General features: G+C 41.7%; 1 protein-coding gene across 2 annotated transcripts in view; it reads left to right on the forward strand.

Moving 5' to 3' along the window:
• The window catches only part of pcdh19 (protocadherin 19), a 53,751-nt gene extending 39,340 nt beyond the window's left edge, over positions 1 to 14,411 (forward strand). For both annotated transcript variants that reach the window (XM_070837467.1, XM_070837468.1), the window contains exon 5: positions 11,741 to 14,411. In XM_070837467.1, coding sequence (XP_070693568.1) covers positions 11,741 to 12,300 — 560 coding nt within the window. In that variant the 3' untranslated portion in view covers positions 12,301 to 14,411. The remainder of the gene's footprint in view (positions 1 to 11,740) is intronic.
• The last annotated feature ends 6,435 nt before the right edge of the window (positions 14,412 to 20,846 follow it).

Below are 20,846 nucleotides of genomic sequence, written 5' to 3' on the forward strand. Positions count from 1 at the left end.
AAGAGAGGGGGGGTCCTCCTGTGCTGCAGCAATGTGCATTTCTTTTTTTAACCCCTATTACTTCCTCTCTGTGAGAAAAACACTATACCCCCATCCTCTTTTATCCATTAGAGATTTCCTATGTAGTTTTTTTTTTTTTTTCTTGCATTTGCATCTAGCAATGTCTCTCCCAATGCCTTTGTCATCTTCACCCTGGTTTTTATCGTAGTTCTCATCACCTTGTTTCTCCGGACAACATTATAACTCAGATGGAAAATGTAGCAGAAATATGTAAAGTTATGTTGTCCTCCTCAGTTGTGGCAACAAAAGGTTAGTACCTCAGGCATACTGCTATAATATATCCATATTTTGCTCTCCTCATGTATATTCAGTGAGAATAATTTATGCGGTAACATTTTATAGCCGTTGAAATGCAAAATATCTCTCACACAGATCCTGCATGTTCTGTAAAACATAGCATGCCATAATGTGCTCTTTGGATTTGTACTCAGAGGTTAAAAGACAAGTCATCCAAATCAACTCTATCATTACTATCTTTCATTCACCAATTAGTGTCAGTGTTCCCTCACCCCTCCGTCGTCCTCTAGATGACCTTGCAGGGATGAGCTCACTATCTTGTAATTCAACATTTTGAGTAGGTCTCAATAGTGGGAGGCACGTTGTGGCTGCTGGTGACCCAGATTATAAACTATTGATGAGAGAGTGAAGGCACAGTAACCGAGAGGAGGGATTTGCTGATGTGTGTGGACCCAGGGAGCCTTCCCCTGACCTTTTCTTGGCCACCGGTCTCTGGATTTTTGTCTTTCAGCACGTCTTCATATTGAAAAACCTCAGAGTCTTTTCAACCTCTGTGCTCTGTCTATGCCATATTCAGTGAATTAACTTGCACGCCTAATTCAGATTAAGAGAACGCATATTGCTGCTGATCTTAATGGGGTTATGTTAGTTGAATACAGATCAAAATGGTAATGTTCTTGACCTGAACACCAGTTCACTAGTCAGTCTGAACTACTGTCTTATGCAGGGACTGTAATCAGATTTCTGCCTCTTTTGACTCGTGCGTGAGAGAGGTCGTAAGCTGAACAGGATGCAGAGTGGTGTTTCTACATTGTGGCATAGCTGGCGGTGGTGGATAATCAAATTAAACTAAATTCATCAACATTAAAAACATAATTCACAAAGGCTCTTTCAGGTTCCTTGAGGCTACCACACATCTTTGTGGGCATTGCGCTAATGATCACATCCTGTTAATATCATATGTAAAATCAAGTCGGTGTGAACCATGTAAATAATTCAATAACCGTTACATTAATAAGGCTATAGTGTGCGTAGTATGTAAAACTCTTAGTACATCCCAGAAGGCTTTACCATTGTTTTTCTTATGTATAGTTGACTAAAGGGCAGAATCCACATTATGGACACATCTTGGCAGATATATGTTACTTTTCAAACCCTACTGTCCCCCACCTCCTTAAAGGGGAGGATAAAAAGTAATGGGAGAGGATCGGCTGTTGAATTTAATGGCAGACAGGGAAGTCTCAGAATGGCTCTTTTTAATGATGTGCCTGTTCTCATGCAGTCCTCATTAACGATGAGGCCAGAACGCATGCAAAGGACAAGGACCAAACACTGCGCTACCCCTCAACCTCTATAAGATCTTCAGTGGGGGTCTCAGGCTCCATTGTGTGTTCTCTCAGCACATCTTAGAAATCCCCTGCTCCTTCTGTGTTCAGCCCACATTAGCATCAGAAAATAAATAAAGCAAGCAATCAGGCCGTGACCTCTTATATCCACAGTGCCGCCAGCCCCCCACCCTCCCTCCTCATCCTCCCCCTCCATCTCCTACTCCTCTTCCACCTCTTTTGCTGCATTCTACATAGGTTTAACTAGCTTGGATGTGCAACTGAATGTCAAGCTTGGTGTTTGGCTTTACCACAGGGCAGGTTGTTCCTCGGCTGTCTCCAGAGAAAAGGAACTCAGGGATCAAGAGGAGTGAGGGAATTGGATCTTTGACACCTGTCACTTCCACTCTGCTGCACCTTGCTCCCTTGCCACACATAAGGACTTTTCATGTCACAGCTCAGCATGTTATCATGAGTGGGCACAGGGCCTGAGAAATCCAATTACTACCACTGTGTCAGACCTCTGCCATCATCCTTATGTATGCTTTAGTCATGTTCCTCAAATCAGAAAAGATTTGCCTATTAGTTCCTACTCTTTTCTTCAGACCAGTCTCCCACCTCCATTTCAATCTGTGTGTCTCAGATACGAACTGCAGCTCATCTCATGGACTGCCTCACCGCTGACAAGCCTCTATATAGTGTAGCACTGGCTGGTGGGTGGCTAATGCTACGGACATTGGTTCTGACTGTCTGATATTAAGTGGTATCATGGTGCAGAACTCACTGTGGTGAATAATGGAGAACATGGGAGAGAAGCAGCATGCCTCCCAGATGCCAAACAGAATGGCCTTTGTGACAAGGTAATAGAAAGTGTTAGAAAGGCCTCCCTCTTGCTTTTCCGCTGCCCAGTAGGTGTAAATCTAATGCATCTCCACGCAGCAAGTGCCTCGCTGTGTTTTCCTTATTTCTTTTATGTGCTTCTTATCCCCGAGTGACACTGTCAATCTGGTTCAGTGGGAAACAGGGGGACTGTCTTTTCAAACCATGATCGGTGTCCCATTGTGGCACACCCAGTCTTACAGTATATGTTTCTGCACACTGAGCTAAACCTTTCCATCACACACTACATACTACCACACTCACTGTTACAGTGTCCTACTTCCAAAGGTTGTTAAAAATTGTCGGGAAAAGGGACAAGTAACAGAAGAAAAAACAGAAAAAGGAAAATGAGAGAGAGTTGAGACCATACTGGTGCCTCTGTGACAAGATAAAATGGAATATAAAACACATAGTCCTGGCTGACACAAAGTGAACATGACTGAATGAGAAGCCACATTATATTAATTATGCAAGGCTACTCTTTTGAGGCAAAGCTGAAGCTCTCAGAGAGAGCCCAAATCCTAAGATATTGGTATTCAGCCCGGTGTGCTGTCCCCAGTTGTCTGGTGCTGGACACACTGACAGCTGCTGAGGTATCGTGTTTATTTCAGGTGGCTAATAGAAATAGCACTTGAGAAAGGAAAAAATAATAAAAAAGGGAAACTATGAGAAATGTCTTAGAACAAATGTGAGAATGTGATGGTCACTTACTCAAAGCTTATAGATTATTCCAGGGTTATAGATCGTTCAAAACCATTAAATCATAAGTCCATTTCCCCACAGGTGATAAGCTGTGTTTGAAAACTTGGATTCACAAAAAGAAATCTTGGTGGTGAGGTTAATTTATCATTGACCTCTTATTTATTAAGAAAAAGCCTGATGCCACACAAACCATTGTTTTCCATCATCCAGTGCGGGATAGAGCCGTCTGTCTTTTCTCTCCTCCCCATGAGAATTGCTGAAAACTCACACTTGCTGAAAAGTCACACTCGTGTAACAGGGATTTATTCCAGACGATAACACACCTATAGATTAAGTTAAGGAATGTCTAATTGTCAACCCTGGTTTAGGAATTAGATTTGGTGACCCCAGAGACTCACCTTACATAAGCACTGTTTTTTCCAATCAATGATCAGTCCATAGCGCTGCCATCCCTAAGCCAGCTCAACTCCGCTCCATCCTTGCTCCCCGTAAAGCTTTCCTCTGCCCCCCACAACCCCATTCACAGATGTAATTTAAGAGTCTGTTTCTGTCCCCCTTGCTTCTCCCAGACTCAAGGGTTTAGGAGCAAATTAGCTTGCTAGCTCGGTCAAGCTTAAACACAGAAATGCTGCATTTGTTCCAGTTTATTTAAAGATGTCCTCTGCCGATGCATTGTAGAGGAAACGAGCCAAACAGACGGAGGCAGGCAGGCGGGCTGGCGGGCTGGCGTGGCGGAGTCGGCAGGTCTGCAACTGGGACGCCAGTGGCCTGCTGTGCTGAGTTTTGGGAGTTGCATTATACTGTTGCTGTGGGCCTGGAGAGCCAGAACACAGGTTAATTTGAAGCCCATCATTAGAAGGGCAATTGAGACACTGGGAATTGACAAGGGTGACATTTGCTGTGTCATTAGTAACTAAGTAAATCACAGATACACAATGCTTGAACTTGAACTGCCTCGATCAAAACCGAATACAAAGGTGAATAGAATATTTTATTTAGCATATACTCGCCAATGAAATCAGTTTAGATAATTGTCTTTTCAAGACCTATCTTTGTGACATTTATTAACCCTCGTCATTAAGGACTGTATCTGTGTCTTGCTGCTTCAATCCATGTAAGCAACAAAACACCTGTGACTGAGTCACAGATGTGCTGTTTTATATCAATGGAACAAATAGTTTCCAGGTTCACTTATGTTGCACAACATATTATCATTTATGTATCACTTACTAACATGTTGATGGTGTTGTGAAGGTATAGAGGTCAATAGGCTGACTAGCAACCAACCAAACAGTATCTAGTAACTGTATAGTATCCATAGTTTACTTATAATTTGCGCTGATAGCTTTTAAATAGGTAACAATTAATAAAACAGTAATTTTTTACACTTTTAATTGACGATGATTCCTCCCTGCATGATGTTCCCCCTCAATATCCGATTATAACTGGAAATATATCAAATTATGTGAGTAAGATCAGCTCAAGTTGCAGTCTCATTTTGACTTTAATTGCACTCTTTTTCAATCTATCGTTTATATTTTAAAATGATTATCCCTTTTAAGATACGCCTAACCCCAAAATGCATTTTCTTTGATTAAATTCATCACTGAATTACATCCCTGATTAGTTTTCTTGGAAGTGTTACATACAGTATGGCCACAAAAGTATCTAATTTACTACCACAAAGTCATTAAGTTGATTTCTTGTTCCAAAGACAGCCAGATAGTTGGCATCATTATCTTGTAGCAGAGGAAAGCGCAGACATATTAAAAAGTTCTTTTATTTGTACTTATTATCTCCATGTGTATAAACCCAAACATTTAACTGAAATACACTTAATCACTCTCCTTCCATCATCAAAACACATTTGCAAGAACAAGAAGAATTTATTTTCCAGCAGCTTTTATACTTGGATTTTGGTTATTTTTGCACATGTCACTTTACATTGTTGTCAAGTTAAAATGTATCTAGGACAATGTTGTTGTAGTCCAGGTGATTGTCAGAGCTGGCCAGCGCATCCACCTGGATTTTTCCTCCACCGAGTCTCTGCAGGTTGCTGGATTGGCAGTGTGGTTGAACAGTTTGGCTTTGTCCAGGCAGACATGATACCAGAGGCTTTCTGATATTTTGTGGACACATGAGTATGTTGCACTTGTGCTGAACTTCTCTGCAATGTCTTTTTTTTTCCCGTGTAACTACGTTCAGCAGCACACAGTCTGACTTAGGTCTGTGAGCCTTTCTGTCTGGGTTAAATCCAGTCCAGAGTTCCTATTGAGTGAGTTAAAAAGTCACTGGCTCATGTAGTGTATGAAAACCAGGGCATGAATTATGGTCTAAAAACCTCCAGATCACACAAGATCTGACCACTGTAAATCCTGCCCCTCCAAGTGTTGCATGTGTCATGATAGAAGCCAAGGGATAATATCTCTGGAACCTTAAAAAGTGAGACATTGCAACCTCTAGGAGGCACTGATGGTGGGAGCAGGGCACAATAAGGTGAGAGAATCCTTTCAGCAAAACGGAATTTGTTGCCGGGGCATTGAAACCAGCCCACTCATGTATGTCATCATAACAACCGTTTCCACAACATCCAGCAGTCCATTGGCTAGTGGTCCTGCTTTTGAACAAAACACTGCTCTGCGATGACATAGTGATTTATACAACAGCATACCGATTGCTTTTTTTTCCTCCCGCTGCTGTTACACAGCTGTTAAACAGATGCTGTTTGTACCAATTTAGAAGCTAGTGCATTGTTTGTCAACACCAGTTTGGAAATTCATTCTTTATACGTGGACCTGCTGTAGAATGCACAGCCTGGGCTGGATGGGCCAGCAGCAAGGGAGGGAACACTGACAGTGGAAGTAAACATTTGCAGAATTTGGCTCGAACTGTTGATAGCTTTTAAAACAATTATTGACAAGTGCTTATAGAGTATGGTGACTGTAAAACTGGCACAGAAATTAAGTAAAATTCCCGTTTTGCATCAGCTTTTGGGAGGACAGAGGCAGGCTTGGTGGAAGTGTCAAGCCATCAGACACACTCTGCAGTGCTGGATGGATTAGACAGTGAATTTGTTCTTGATAAATTGACTGGTACTAATGCGCAGAAATAGAACCAGGGCCACATGAACCCCTGGCTTCATGACAGCACTAACAAGGCTGCCCAGTGAGTCAAATTTCCCCGACAATTAATATTTGACTGAGAGAGTGGAAGGAATTCTGGTCAGATAGGCAGAAATGAGAGGAAGAGATTTTTGGGTGAAAGATTTATTTAATTACACCAATATACATGAGACAGCAGTACTGATGAGATGAAAGAGGAGGACAGAAGGAGGAGAAGCATAAAGGATGAGCTTGTGCGGGGAGCTGCGAGGGATGAATCTGGGGGTGTCGGGAGAAGAGGGGTGGGGGTGAGGGGGGGGTAGCTTGATGTGACTGAACCAGATGCTGTGGGGAGAAAGAGAGGGCTCGATGCTGTGTAGAGAATGATGGCTTGCGTGGCGCAGTAAGGGTGCCCCTCTACTGTTTGTAAAAACAAGACCATCACACTCCATCTTGCCGCTCCCGCAGGAGCCAGGCCTCCAGGCTGATTTATGGCCCACAGACTGAATTGGCTGGCTGGGATGACAGCAGTGCTTGGACTCTCCCTGGTGAGTAGTGTAGGAGGCTGCTTGGCCAAGCCTCAGCCTCAGCTGGCCGTAGAACTGGCCTCTGCTGTAGTTAGGGCAGACTGGATGTTAAGCTTCGTTCCCAGTGCTAGGATCAGGCAGGGCCAGGCCCGTTAGGTCTCAAGCATGCTTTGGACTCTAAGCACCAACCAACCACAGACAGTCATCCTCTATGCTGCTGGTGCCATATTTTCTGATTTTCTCCTCCCCTGTGATACTCCCCACAGCTTCTGCATCACAGGCTCCATCAAGACTCTGTAGTAACAATTTAGATTTAATCAATCTTTGCCATGTGACTGCCAGGATGGAAAATTAATATGGAGAGCAATTAGAAAGCAGCCATCTCACTGTCAAACATACACCAAGACGAGAGCAGAAAAGTGGACGACATTTTCGCAAACCGTACACCAGTCAGACATGGCAGGCACTGTTGGCTCGCAGCCCTTCAAAAAGGGTCATCAGGACTGCGGTCACATTTATTTAACTTTCTATATATTGAATTATTTTGGATTTCATACCAGCCCTTTTCACACAGCAATAAAAAAAGAGACACAAAGCATAATGTCAAAGTTGGTGTTTGCTCTTTCAACACCAGAGCTGAATAATTGTCTTTTCAGAACACAGACAGGCTTCATTTGATAGCTTTGTCACAGCATTTTGATAGGGTTTATTGTCAAAGACAGTGAAGAAAGAATAGGAAAGCAATGAAAATCAAAGGGAATCTGTGATGTCTATGCAGGCCACAAGTAAAGTATATCTAGGTTTAAATTGCTCTAAATTATTTGCTTTCATAACAGCTACATCACAGTAACATCTACATTACACTGTCTGCCTGTCTGTTCAGGAGTATCTATTTTAATATGACAAACAGAATCAGGACATTCATTGTTACTGCTACAACAAAAACATCAGCCTACAGAGGGAAAAAAGAGTAGTTTAAGCCAAAAGTGGCAGACATTCTTTGTAAAATGATTTATCATGCCACACTGTTGTTCCAAATTCTTTTTAGGGTTCATCATGCTGTAAAACCAAAGTGACTGAATTGTGTCATACTGCAAGTCCCCATCGCCTTGTGGCTCCAGTTAAGCTAAGAAATACAGAATGAAAATTTCGTCAAAGGAATCCAGGTTCACATGACCTCAACCCTACCCTGCAACCTGACCTTGTATTTCTGGTGGCTGCAAACACTCATTTTATAGTATCACAATATTGTTTTCAACCTTGAGGCTGTGAGGGAAAAATGCCTTCATTTTCTAAGCCAGGCTACATGTGATAGCCAAACAGGACGCAAAATAGCTGGCAACGCTCAGGGAGTTTTTCAGGGAGTTGCGTCTGTCGGTGAGCACACCCCTTCCCTTTTTGTGTTTGGGGATTTTTGTCTTTTGCTGATTTCTCTGTTTTTTGCTACATTAGCAGCAAACAAATAGAATCTCCAGCTGTAGGACATGAAGAGATCATTATGTGCAGTTCACAAGGGTAAATTGAGCAATGAGCTTGTCAGGTGTTGGGATCGCGATGCTGAAGCTCTGTCTGCTGTAACTTGAAGTGAAGACGCTTTCATCTGATCGAGGGAAAGAGACAGGATTGAATCGGCTGCTGGCAGGCTGCAGATCCAAGATGAAATGGCAGGGAACGTGTGGGTTTTCTCCCTGTGCTGATGCAAAGTGATGCTATTCCAGGTAGCTACAAACACAAAACATGGCCAGTATTATCAGGAGTATTTGGCTTTTGCATTTGAAGTGGCAATATTTATTACTTTCCAAAGCCAATGTGCATCCATACATACATATTTAAAGTGCTCCCCTATGCCTTTGCCAGCCTTTGGACTTTAATTCAGTATTAAAGTGAAGTATGTCTGATTTGATAGCAGTGCTATTCAACTTGATTCATGTTTTTTGCTTCCGCTACCATTAGACTGTTTGTATTTTAAATATGGATCACTAAAAAACACGGGCAGCCTCCACCTCCCAATGGAGCTCCCTGAGTAATTAATAATTATTAAATTGTAGATAGGAAATGTTTCCAATGACATCCTGCTCTGTACTTTATGTCTGTTCCTGGAAATGATTGGCAAGCTTATTTTCCTGTTGACTTTGAATACTCATTCGCAGCAGGAGGTGCCATCACTGTCTTCTATTCTGTACTTGTTGACTTCCAAACTTAAGTACTGCTGTAAAAGCCATTGATTCATCTCTTACCATTAGAGTTCGCTCATTTTTTGGAATAGGAGGAGATTGTGTTTTGTGAGAGGTCGATGGCCTGTCACTTTTTTTATTTAAATTTTGTCACTTCCATTTTTTGTGGGTCTTTTAGAGCAACATCTGCGTTTTATGAAGCTCTGAGCAGAAGCAGGATGTGTGAGTGTTAATGGCACTTGGCTTTCATAACAATGCCATTTACAACCCAGTTGCTCTCCCATAGACCCCTAAAGGAAAGGAGAGAAAATGGTATTCACTGCATATGCATGCTCTGCTAAGTAGAGAGCATACAACTTGTGTATATTTCTTTGTGCCTCAAGGCTTTTCATGCTTTAGAAAGTGCTTCAGGCTATAGAAAAAAGCCCAAGTATTTAGAGGAAATTGCATTCATTACCAAGATGCTTGTAAATCTTTAATCAGGGGAGAAAAAGATCTACTTTGTCAAACATGTCAAACAAGATTTGGGGAGAAATCTCAGATTCCTAAATGTAGAGCTAAAGTCTAGCATATGTGTACAAGTTTGAAATTTATGATACAACTTTCAAATGTGTATTATATACAGAGTTTTTGTGCTAAAATATAATATTTCTAAATATACTTTGACAAAGCAGTTACATGGGATAAAAAAGGAGAACATGGTCTACAATGTTTTTTTTTTTTTTTATTGTTCATCACCCTCCATTATGTTCCTGGTACCTGGTAAAGACATTCTGTTGTGATTACATTATTACAGTCTGATTGGACCTCTTCTCTTTAAACAAAATCCCCGTGGTCGTGCCTTTTGTCCCCTTGATTGCTGCCACTGCAGTCCGTTTGACCAATCAAGATTAATGCAAATTTCCATACATAGAGTGCAACTAGTGGAAAATATATTCAGTTTGCTACTTTTCAGCCTCACAGGATGATTTTAACCCTATAGAGATTTTACAAGACTGCCTATTTATGCTGCACTATGGATAATTTTGATAGTAGTGTGTTATAATATTTCATAAAGGTAAAATTTTTTAGATGGTTGATGTAATTATAGACTGCATTTGAGATCCATATTACAATACCGTCCCTTGTAAGGGTGGGGATGGCTCATTCTGCATTGATTGGAGATAATGCCACGCCTGTGTGTGTCACTGTGTGTATGTGTGTGTGCATTTAGACTCATGATCAAAGGAAGCTAATTCTGTGCCGTCTCTGCCTCACTGTGAAGCATTCAAATGGACATTTGGGCACTCATGAGCTGCAATTTTGGTGTTGCTCTTCCATGTTTTCTTTTTTCAAGAACAATGATTCCTCCAGAGCTCTACTTCCAATGTTTGGGTTCTAACAGCCCATGATACCCTTTACTCATTCAGTCAGTCATTTAGTAACCATGTTATCTGTCAGTCTCATCAGATTATACTTTATGAGAGACAGCTCTGGCATATCTGCCCCTGAAAAGCGTCTCCAATCTTTAAATATCGATCCCCAGGGCCTAAGCAGAGGTGCCTCTCATGAGTGCAGGAAAGAAGGGAGAAAAACAGATCATTAGTGATTTTAATTAGGTGATCTGTCAAGCTGCGATTGCCAGATGTAAGCGTATGCATTTGGGTCGATGGCAATCCCTCTCACAATCCCCTCTTGTCACCTTGGGCCTCTGGAACAGAGGATGGTTCTTGCTAGGAGTGAAACAAGCAGTAGGGGAGCGCAGAAATGTGTCACCGCATATCTGTGTGCCAGGTTCTCTCTTAAGATTGAAGTAGGTGTAAAACACAACACTGCAGTGGCATCTTTAGATTTAGGAATTGTCACGTTTTTGAGGAGTGAAAGTGTGCAATACATCTGTATTACCACAATCAGCATTTTTTAAATCATATCTTCAAGACTGACAGACAAGTGAAATGATGTACAGATTTTTATAGCGCATGTAGGTTTCTGGAAATCAAAAGAAGTGTGCAATTAGATTGGGTGCCTACGTGAATTACAACAAACGAGAAAATCATTTCAGTTGAGTAGGAGAGCATGACATTTTTTGTTGTTGTAATAACGATGCAAAATTTGTCTTGAAAGTCCTTCCCCTCTGACACAACAAAGTACAAAAGAGTGCAGTTATACAGACTCAGGCAAATCTTTTTTTTCACTCCAGCGTTAAACATCATTACATATTTATAACTCGGCGCCAGATGACAGAGACAGAGAGGGAGAGAGAGAGATGAACCAGGCAACAACACCGCAACTCGTCTGGTCTCTCTCTCTGTGAGATATCTGATTGCACTGTTTAAACCTGCCTTTCATCTAGTGTTGCTACAGAAAACCCAATTATACAAGAGCTGCAAATGGACTTTTGATTTAACAATACATAATTTAATTGGCATATTAGAAGTGCCCCAAACATCCTGCTCAAGTCATCAGCGAGTGGTGCTAACGGGGCTGCAGCCTTGAGCAGATGGAGGAATGCTCTGCGAGTGAAAGCAAATCATTCAGGAATGTTTAACTTGGACTGTTTTTAATTAAAACAAAATACAGCGTTGTTTATCATTTATTTATTCTATTATTTCATGACAGGTCTGATACATTTAAATTAATTGCAGACCTGTTTGCATGTAAAAGTATAAATCATTCTGTAAGTATAGAATTTGGGGGGAAAAAAGCTGGTTTTACTGACACATCTAACAGTCATGTTTTCTCCATGTGCCCCGCAGATCCCAGTGAAGGCTTTCACTGCCAGGACGAATGTCGCATCCTAGGCCACTCTGACCGCTGTTGGATGCCTCGTGTCCCAATCCCGGCACGTGCCAAGTCACCGGAGCACAGCCGTAATGTCATCGCTTTGTCCATTGAAGCCACCACAGTGGACGTGCCCCACTACGAGGATGGCACCATCAAGAGGACTTTTGCCACCTTCGGCAAGGATGGGCCTGAGGACGTGGAACGGGGAGAGATAAAGGGAAAGCGGACTCAGGAGTCTCAGGTGTGTAGCCCCAAGGCCAATGGAGGGGCTGTCCGTGAAGCTGGCAACGGGCGCGAGGCAGCCAGCCCCATCACTTCCCCTGTGCACCTGAAGAGCCCAATGTCCAAGCCGTCATCTGCCTACAACACACTAAAATGCCGCGACGCAGAGCGAATCGCCAACCACAGCCTGCTGCGGCAGCCGGAGGGTAAGGACAGTGAGCCAGCTGTCAGGGAGATCAACACACTTCTCCATGATGGCCGAGACAAGGAATCCCCCAGCAGCAAGCGCCTGAAGGACATTGTGCTTTAGCAAGCTTCTCTACGCCACACACCAACATGCATACACACATACAGTGTAAACTCACATATATGTACCCCGCAATAGCTGTGTGTACACGGAAGGAAGTCAGGCTGTGGAAGTAGAGAGACACACCCTTTTGCAGAATACAATATTCAAGGATCAGCTCGGGCTGAGGATGATGAACTGTAGTATGCTGCAGCTAGTTGTGTGCTCAAGCCGAGGTAGTGGATGTGGCTTTGTTGTAGTCGCAGTACTTTTTCCTTGTTTGCTTTTTGTTCAGTTTTCTTTCTATCAGTCTGCAATGAGTGGACAGGCAGGTTACTGTTGACTGCATGGACATGGCCAGTGGAGCTCTCCAGCCCTTGCGCCAAAGCAGGACGCTACATGTTTGGACACCTGAGGTGCCAATTCTTAAGTACAGTTATGCCTTTTGAACTACTTTTGTATCACAAACTGATATTTGCCTTCTTTGGTTTTGCAGTTTGTTCTAGCTGCCAAAATCGCTCTTTGTTCCTTTGTATAGTGAGCTCCATCAGTGTAATAAACGAAAACAGACATACACAGGATTCATCTAACAATATCCACAACTTACTCCTTCAACAGTTTTCAGTGCATTCAGGAGAGGGAAAGGGAGGCCTCTCATTTGCTCTTTTCCCTGACTAATAAGAGAGACTTTCTCTGCGTATCCCTGAGGACATCCTAGATTCATCAGACTGTGAGGTCTTTACAGTATTTATATTTTATCAAGGATGGAGCTAAATGAACTCTCGCTATCTGCCCAGCCGCTCTGAACACTGGAAGTGGGACAGACAGATCCTTGTGTTCAAATTGAGTTGTATGAAAAAAAGACTTCCTGCTTTTGAAATCTCCTGTGCCCAACCTTGATTGTAGCCAGTGGAGCACAAATTAGAACTTTGTGCTCTGGTCTTGTACTTTTTTTGACTTTTGACTATGGGGCTAGGATAGAAGGGATCGTCACTCATGTCTTGCTATGTGAAACTCTCTATAGGGTTTACTATTATCATTTTTAATAACCCGTTGTTATGTGACAATCCCTTTAATGTTTTGTTTCAAGAGAAAAAAACAAATAAACATTGGTGTTGAACTGAAGCTACAGTAGCGTTTGTTACACAAACACAAAAATTAAAAAAAAACATATATGCCAAAATATATTTTATAAATAATTTAAAAATGTATAATGAGAATATTTAATGCTGTGTAGTTATTTTATGAGTAAGTTATACTTGAAATTAACTTGCGTTTGTTCATTTGTCTTTTGCTTTTATATTGAACCTGATTTGTTTTTTATTTTCAAAATGAACTTGGATTATTTTTTGTTTACTGTGTGACCCCTGGCAACTGTTGCAGTCTACCTTGTTGTAAAGAGTTTCTTATTGGTCAGTTCTTGTGCCATCAAGTTTCTGTGTGGGCTACTAGAAAATGTAAAAAGACAAAAAAAAAAACAACAAAAAAAGCGATATCAGCACCAACATTAGTGTGTCAGTTCAATGAGCTTAGAGTGAGATAGCAAAAGAAACCAAAAAAGATGCAAACAAAACCTTAAAGATTGCAGGATGTTGCTTAATCTTAGTATCTAAGGAGGAGAAATAAAGGCTCCCAGTGTTCTTCAAGCTGGTGACAGGGTTCCACCTATTTTATCTGTTTAATGAGTCTGCTTTCCTATTGGGCCCAATCAAGTTTAAACAAGACTTTTTCAGCATCAACTGAGGGCATTTGGACATGCATACTAGCTTTGCTCAGCACTGCTGTCACCCTATGCCATCTGTGTTCAGTTGATCTCAAAGATAAGGTTGAGACCAGAGTGGTATAAAGGGCTTTCCCCTCCTATGAGCACCACATAACAGACTGGGTGGAATCGTGTTTGAGTGAACTAAAGTCTTGGAAGAACCGTGTTGCACATCAGCAATGTGGTTTTATGTTGCTTTGCAGTAAACTATGTACAATGTGGAAAAATATGAATGAAAATGGACAAATTGCATACAACAAACTAGATCTTGTAGCTGAATGTTTTGCTGGTCTCACCCATGGCTTCTGGCAACATGAAAATCGGAATAATCACTGAATGTATACAGCAGCTTATAATTAAACTATTAAATGTTTTCTGCTTTGTTTCCTTGTCTTTACTCAACAAAAGTCAACTTTAATGTGCTGACATTTGAATTCTTTTTGAACTGTAATGATACTGAAGCTATTTTGCAGACTTATTTGTGGAAACCATTTCAAGCGTCTGACCTCTGGTTGGACTCAGGTCGGCTGAACATGGGTTCTTTGCTGGAAGATGAGCCGTCAGCTTCAGTGGTGAGCGTCTGACTGTGGCATTTCACAGACCTGTACAGCCTACAAAAAATTACACAATGATCTTTCCCCCGTTGTCAGCCAGCTACGATAGTATCGGTTATGCACTATTTGCAATGTATACCGTGTACAACATTTAACATTTGGGAGGAGCCATTGTACTGTGGAGGTGGAAGTTAGCAACCAAGGCTAACTAGCTTCCACTGGGAAAATGGAAACTAATTAGTTTAGGTTGCTAACATTGGCCCAGATTCCCACTAGACTTATGTTATTTCAATTCTTCCTGAATCTGTTGATTGTTGTGTTCTTTTCACATTGTACAAAGGACAAGGCTCGCTAGCGTTGGCTGCCGTCCTTCCATAGTCCAAATGTGACCATGGTAAATGAAATTTGAATTTTGAGTAAGGCCCTGATAAGAGAAGGCGCTTTTAGCATCTTAGGCAGCTTTTTGTTAATGATTGCAATGAGTGTAAAGCTTTCCACTAGCTCCTTTTGCATTGCTGAGCTTCTCGCATCTCTCCAGTCTATGCCCCTCGCTTTTTTGGAGGAGCACTCTGAATGCCATTAGTTGAAACTCAAATAACTAATTTACAGTAGTGTAGTAACTCAAAAAACAGATGGGACTACATTGAGGCTCATAATGGACATGCTGGTCAACTGCCTGTGTAGCCAATGGATGTAAAAGACTGTGACCATTAGAGATAAAACTAATAATAATAACAATAACGATAAGAGGAAACAAACACTAATGACATACATACATACTGTGCAAAATCAACTCTAAATTTCAGTTCAACTTTACCAATTGTTTTTAATATGCATGGAATGCTTAAAAGTATGCATCAAGTTTTCCATTCTGAACCACATTTAGGTGTACCATAATACATTTACAATCTGTAATATGAAAGTCTGAGAACTGTTCTTGAAAACAGCAGAACAAATGAAGTGACGTCTATTCTATTTGTCGTGATAACATGGAAATTAACAGGCTGAGTCGAGGCTGGCTCCAACCCTGCATTAATATTCCTCGCATTCGCTGTTGCTCTTCCCCATTATTTCCAAAGCAGACCTTTGGGAATGGTCCAACAAGTGAGGTGAGTGTGTGCTAGAGTCTATTTCTGAAAGTAGTGCTCTTTTCGTTTTCTAGAGTGGGTCATACATGCCATTTTTGAGACATTTAACATCTCCAAATGTCTCTCACAACACTACAGTACAGACACTGATCAGAACTATGTAGCCTGTCATTGAGGATCACATTTGGCTCGTGGTAATGTGCTTTCACAGCCAACAGTATGATATCATTACAACACCAGATCCCATTTGAAATATTGATTTATTAGTCGACTTTGAGTGGAAGGGTCTAAAAGCTATGAAATAAGTTGAAAGGCAAGACTGAGCGTGATTCTCTCTATGCTAGTCTGCAACAATTTCTATGACATTTCCACTCAATAAAGGCTCTACTTTTCACCTCCCCCATACACAGCAGATCTTTCTCTTGAGTAAGTTTGTATGGATTGATGAGGAGAAGCAGAGAATAGATGTATAACGGGACACATTCCAGTACTGGAGAAAAGAAAGGAAACGAATGAGGGGAAACACACAGCTGCCCTCTATGATAAGAAAAGGGGGTTGGCTTCATTTCTATAATTAATTTGCCATTCCTCTATACCCTCTGGTGGAGCCAACATGAAAGCTGCACTTGCTAACACATCCATTAGTCTATAAGGAGGATCTTGTTTCTTCCAGCTGAGTTCTCTTCTCATGGGCATTACCACTATTCTAACCCTGCCCCATTCATATGAGTTACTCATGCCCTCCCAGTAGCGTATAGACCTCTGGCTCTCCATAACAAACTCGCCTGAGCTAAAGGTTCAGGCCTGCCTCAAAATGAAGGGCAAAGTATGCATTTTAAAAGCCATTTTAAGGAAACCAGTCTCATTATCATTAACTGGAAAAACTGACGTATTAGCACAATATTGCAGAAATTCTTGTGGCAAAAAAACAAAAACTTTGTTTTTCTGTACCAACTATATCCCCCTGGGTCAAACCTTATTTGCAATGCAGGAACCGTATTTGTAAATCCCCAAAATGGTGCTTGTCCACGCATATTTAATTACTCCTGATTCATGGTGGTCATAGAGAATATTCTCCATTACGGCAAGATTTATATCAAAGGTTACCAGGACACACATCCTATTAACATCCTATTAATGTTTCAATTATCATTTTGCAAAATGGTGAGAGGGAGAATCAGAGAACAATTAAAATGATTTATTTCTGACACAGACATGCATTGAAAAAGAGCAGGAGGAGGCCCTGCAGCCTTGCATTCCTTCAATACAAAATAGTTTGTCGCCTGTTCTTTTGAGCGAGACCTCCCTCGACCAACCCCCAATCAGCCGCACTGATCTCTGTCGCTCTGGTGACCTCATTCTATCAAAAGGGCTTGCAGCTGCTCCTGGCTCATTATGGCCAACTACTCCTTTTCACTAAGCACTGGTGGAAGTTCACAATGGGATTAGGTGACAGCCAACAAAATGACACAGTGAAGGGACATAAATGTCTGCTGTTTTATTGCAGTCTTTGTATATAAAACGTTTGTAAAAAGGATAATAATACAGTCAACTGATGTAGATGTGAATTTTAGGGCCATTCATGTGAGAAATCCTTTCTGTCTGTGGCTACAGAAAAATGGGCTGATCAGTTTTATCTGTTATGTGATGTGTCTGGAAAATCCAATGGCACTATATGAGATTGTTTATTTCAATGACTGCACTCTCAAATACACTATCTACAAATAATGATTTCCTCTCCCTGGTCCACTGCAGTTTGCCAAATTCATTTTGTTTCAGGAATGCAAATGAGACACTGACTTGGGCACTTCAGGCTCACATCTATTCGATAATTTCCTTCCACTGAAAGGCAGGTGAAGTGGTCAAGACTTCAGGGGCGCAGGGTAGAGAAGTTTGGTCAAACATTTTACTTTGACAGTTGTTTTTTCACTCTTGCTAAAACTTAAAACTATTAAATATCTTCAAAGAGAAGTGCCATTACTTTTTAGGCTTTGTTCAATTTTCCTCAATCATGTACTTCTACATTCTCTTTGGATGAGTTACTAAACAGATAATGGTTTGTTCCACAGATCCACACCTTTAGCAGGATGATTATCATCACTGCTGGAGAGAAATCAAATCATCCCAGAGCTGGGATCACCTCTCCTTGTGAGTGTCCTCACACCACATTTGCACTGTTTGCAGTCTGGAGATTTTAGGTCCTCAGTGGATGCTGGTTTGCACTGTGCTGTGTATGACAAGTTCAGGCTTTACTACTGTTGAGGCTTTGCTGCAGTCACAATCATCAGAACGTGTCATGTTTTATGAATTTATGAATCAGCCTATAGTGTGACACCAGAGTTTGTAGAAATTATGAAGATTCTCAGGGACGTATTTTTCCTAGCCTAAAGGCAAGGCTATCCAAACAAGAAGAATAACCTTTTGTTATAGTTCTATATTGTACTGAAGAGGTTACTCTTTGTCACACAGAGAAGTGGGCTGGTCATTGCTATCAGTAAGAAGACTGATTACCCTCTCTTCATCTCCTCACCACAACTACATATCTAATAGGCCTGGCCAGTGGCCACTTCTCTTTGTGGCAGTCACAATGGAACTTTGATCGCGAGTGAAATGAGTGGCTACAAACAATAGTCTACATTCATTGAACACTACTGAGCCCTCAGTGAGATGGGCAGCAGCGACTGCCACATTCCCCCAGCAAGCTTTAATTGGAAGTGATGCTAGACAGATCATATCATAACCATTAGTGATGCCCTGATAAAACTGACCTGGGAGCTGCTTTGTAAGGCTTCTTTGTCAAGGAAGGGTCCGATGAGCCCCAGGACCCCTCAGTCTGCCATCTCCAGCAGCAATCACAACGTGACCTCAGCCACCTCTCTCAGCCCTTAATGCCCAGGATGCTGGCTCTGGGGCTGTGGAACAGGGGCAGTTGACCTCCCCCTCTCCAGAGGATAAAAACGCTGATAGCAGGGACTAGAAATTAAACACTGTGGCCTTTGAAAGCCTCCATTATTGTCAGCGGCAGCACAGCAATGAATCTCACCGGCCCTCTCCATGGACATGCATTATCCAAGGGGTGATCATTTGACCTAAACTCTCTGCTTGCCAATGATTTATTTTACCCTGGCACAGGTACGTTTCCTGACCTCTCTGCCCTTTTGGAGCGAAGCATATTGACAGAAACCACTGGATCATAAGTGCTACAAAGAAATTTTTAGAAACCACTTTTAATCAATTTTTGAGTCCATCTCAAGTATTTCTTCTTCTCTCTCTGTTGAATGGAGCCTTTCACAGGAATATACTGGGGACTAAAATGATTGGATCAGTTGTTCCACTGCTGCAGTAATTCAGAAAGATGGATTACAGTCCAAAGTGAGACCAAAATGTGCTGTGAAAAGCTAAAACCAAAGGAGCATGCCACTTCAAATGTCAGTTCTCATGGTTACTGAGGTATACTCGCAGACAAGAAAGTAGTTTTCTAAAATATGCAATATATGCATATTCAAAATCCTTTGTAGAAGTGAGATGTCTTTGTTTTCTATCTGTTGTTCTGTTACCTGTGTTCTTTTCACAATAAACTTTGAAGATTTTAGACAAAATAGAAACTGAGCCAGTGTTTCCAAGTGTTTACGGTGTTTCTTTGCATCTGTGTAACTAATACTATAACTCAATTTAACCTGTGTTATTGATAATCCACTATGCATTTGATGACATATTGATTTTAACCTTTCTGTTTTTCTGCTACTATATAACAATGTTTTTAAACCAGCTGCACAGTTTACATGGTTCAGTGCTTGTTTCTTGGCCCTTCGTTTTCATAGAAGGTGCCAGGGGAAATAATGCTTCCACTGTGTGCAGGTAAAGATGAATGCAACAGTGAAAATAAGTTTCTTGGTAGACAGGCCTGTAAAGCTCAATTCTCTGCAAGTGCTGAGCTAATGGTCAATGGAGATGAGCACTTAAGAGCCATTGCACACCGTTTTTTTGCAGTGTGCCCAACACTGTTAGCTCCAGTTGGCCCTCATCAGCAGTCGTTCAGCTGATTCAACATGTTGAATTGAACCCTCAGTGGACGCAGTCAGTGAGAGAGGCCTGTCTGACTGGCTGCTCAGCCTAGTAAACCAGTGATTTCACCTATTCAGTGCCATATTTTTAGCCTCTGCTTTTCTTCTCTACAAGCAAAGGATCACTGGCTGACAATGCTACTAGTGACTATTACAGTGGGTATTTAGTCAGCCACCAATTGTGCAAGTTCTCCCACTTAAAAATATGAGAGAGGCCTGTAATTTTCATCATAGGTACACTTCAACTATGAGAGACAGAATAGGGGGAAAGAATCCAGGAAATCACATTGTAGGATTTTTAATGAATTAATTGGTAAATTCCTCGGTAAAATACGTATTTGGTCACCTACAAACAAGCAAGATTACTGGCTCTCACAGACCTGTAACTTCTTCTTTAAGAGGCTCCTCTGTCCTCCACTCGTTACCTGTATTAATGGCACCTGTTTGAACTCGTTATCAGTATAAAAGACACCTGTCCACAACCTCAAACAGCCCCATCCAAACTCCACTATGGCCAAGACCAAAGAGCTGTCAAAGGACACCAGAAACAAAATTGTAGACCTGCACCAGGCTGGGAAGACTGAATCTGCAATAGGTAAGCAGCTTGGTGTGAAGAAATCAACTGTGGGAGCAATTATTAGAAAATGGAAGACATACATAAGACCACTGATAATCTCCCTCGATCTGGGGCTCCACGCAAGATCTCACCCCGTGGGGTCAAAATGATGAACGGTGAGCAAAAATCCCAGAACCACACGGGGGGACCTAGTGAATGACCTGCAGAGAGCTGGGACCAAAGTAACAAAGGCTACCATCAGTAACACACTACGTCGCCAGGGACTCAAATCCTGCAGTGCCAGACGTGTCCCCCTGCTTAAGCCAGTACATGTCCAGGCCCGTCTGAAGTTTGCCAGAGAGCATTTGGATGATCCAGAAGAGGATTGGGAGAATGTCATATGGTCAGATGAAACCAAAATAGAACTTTTTGGTAAAAACTCAACTTGTCGTGTTTGGAGGAGAAAGATTGCTGAGTTGCATCCAAAGAACACCATACCTACTGTGAAGCATGGGGGTGGAAACATCATGCTTTGGGGCTGTTTTT

This window comes from Pempheris klunzingeri, chromosome 9 (assembly GCF_042242105.1).
Source record: "Pempheris klunzingeri isolate RE-2024b chromosome 9, fPemKlu1.hap1, whole genome shotgun sequence".
Lineage (NCBI taxonomy): Eukaryota > Metazoa > Chordata > Actinopteri > Acropomatiformes > Pempheridae > Pempheris > Pempheris klunzingeri.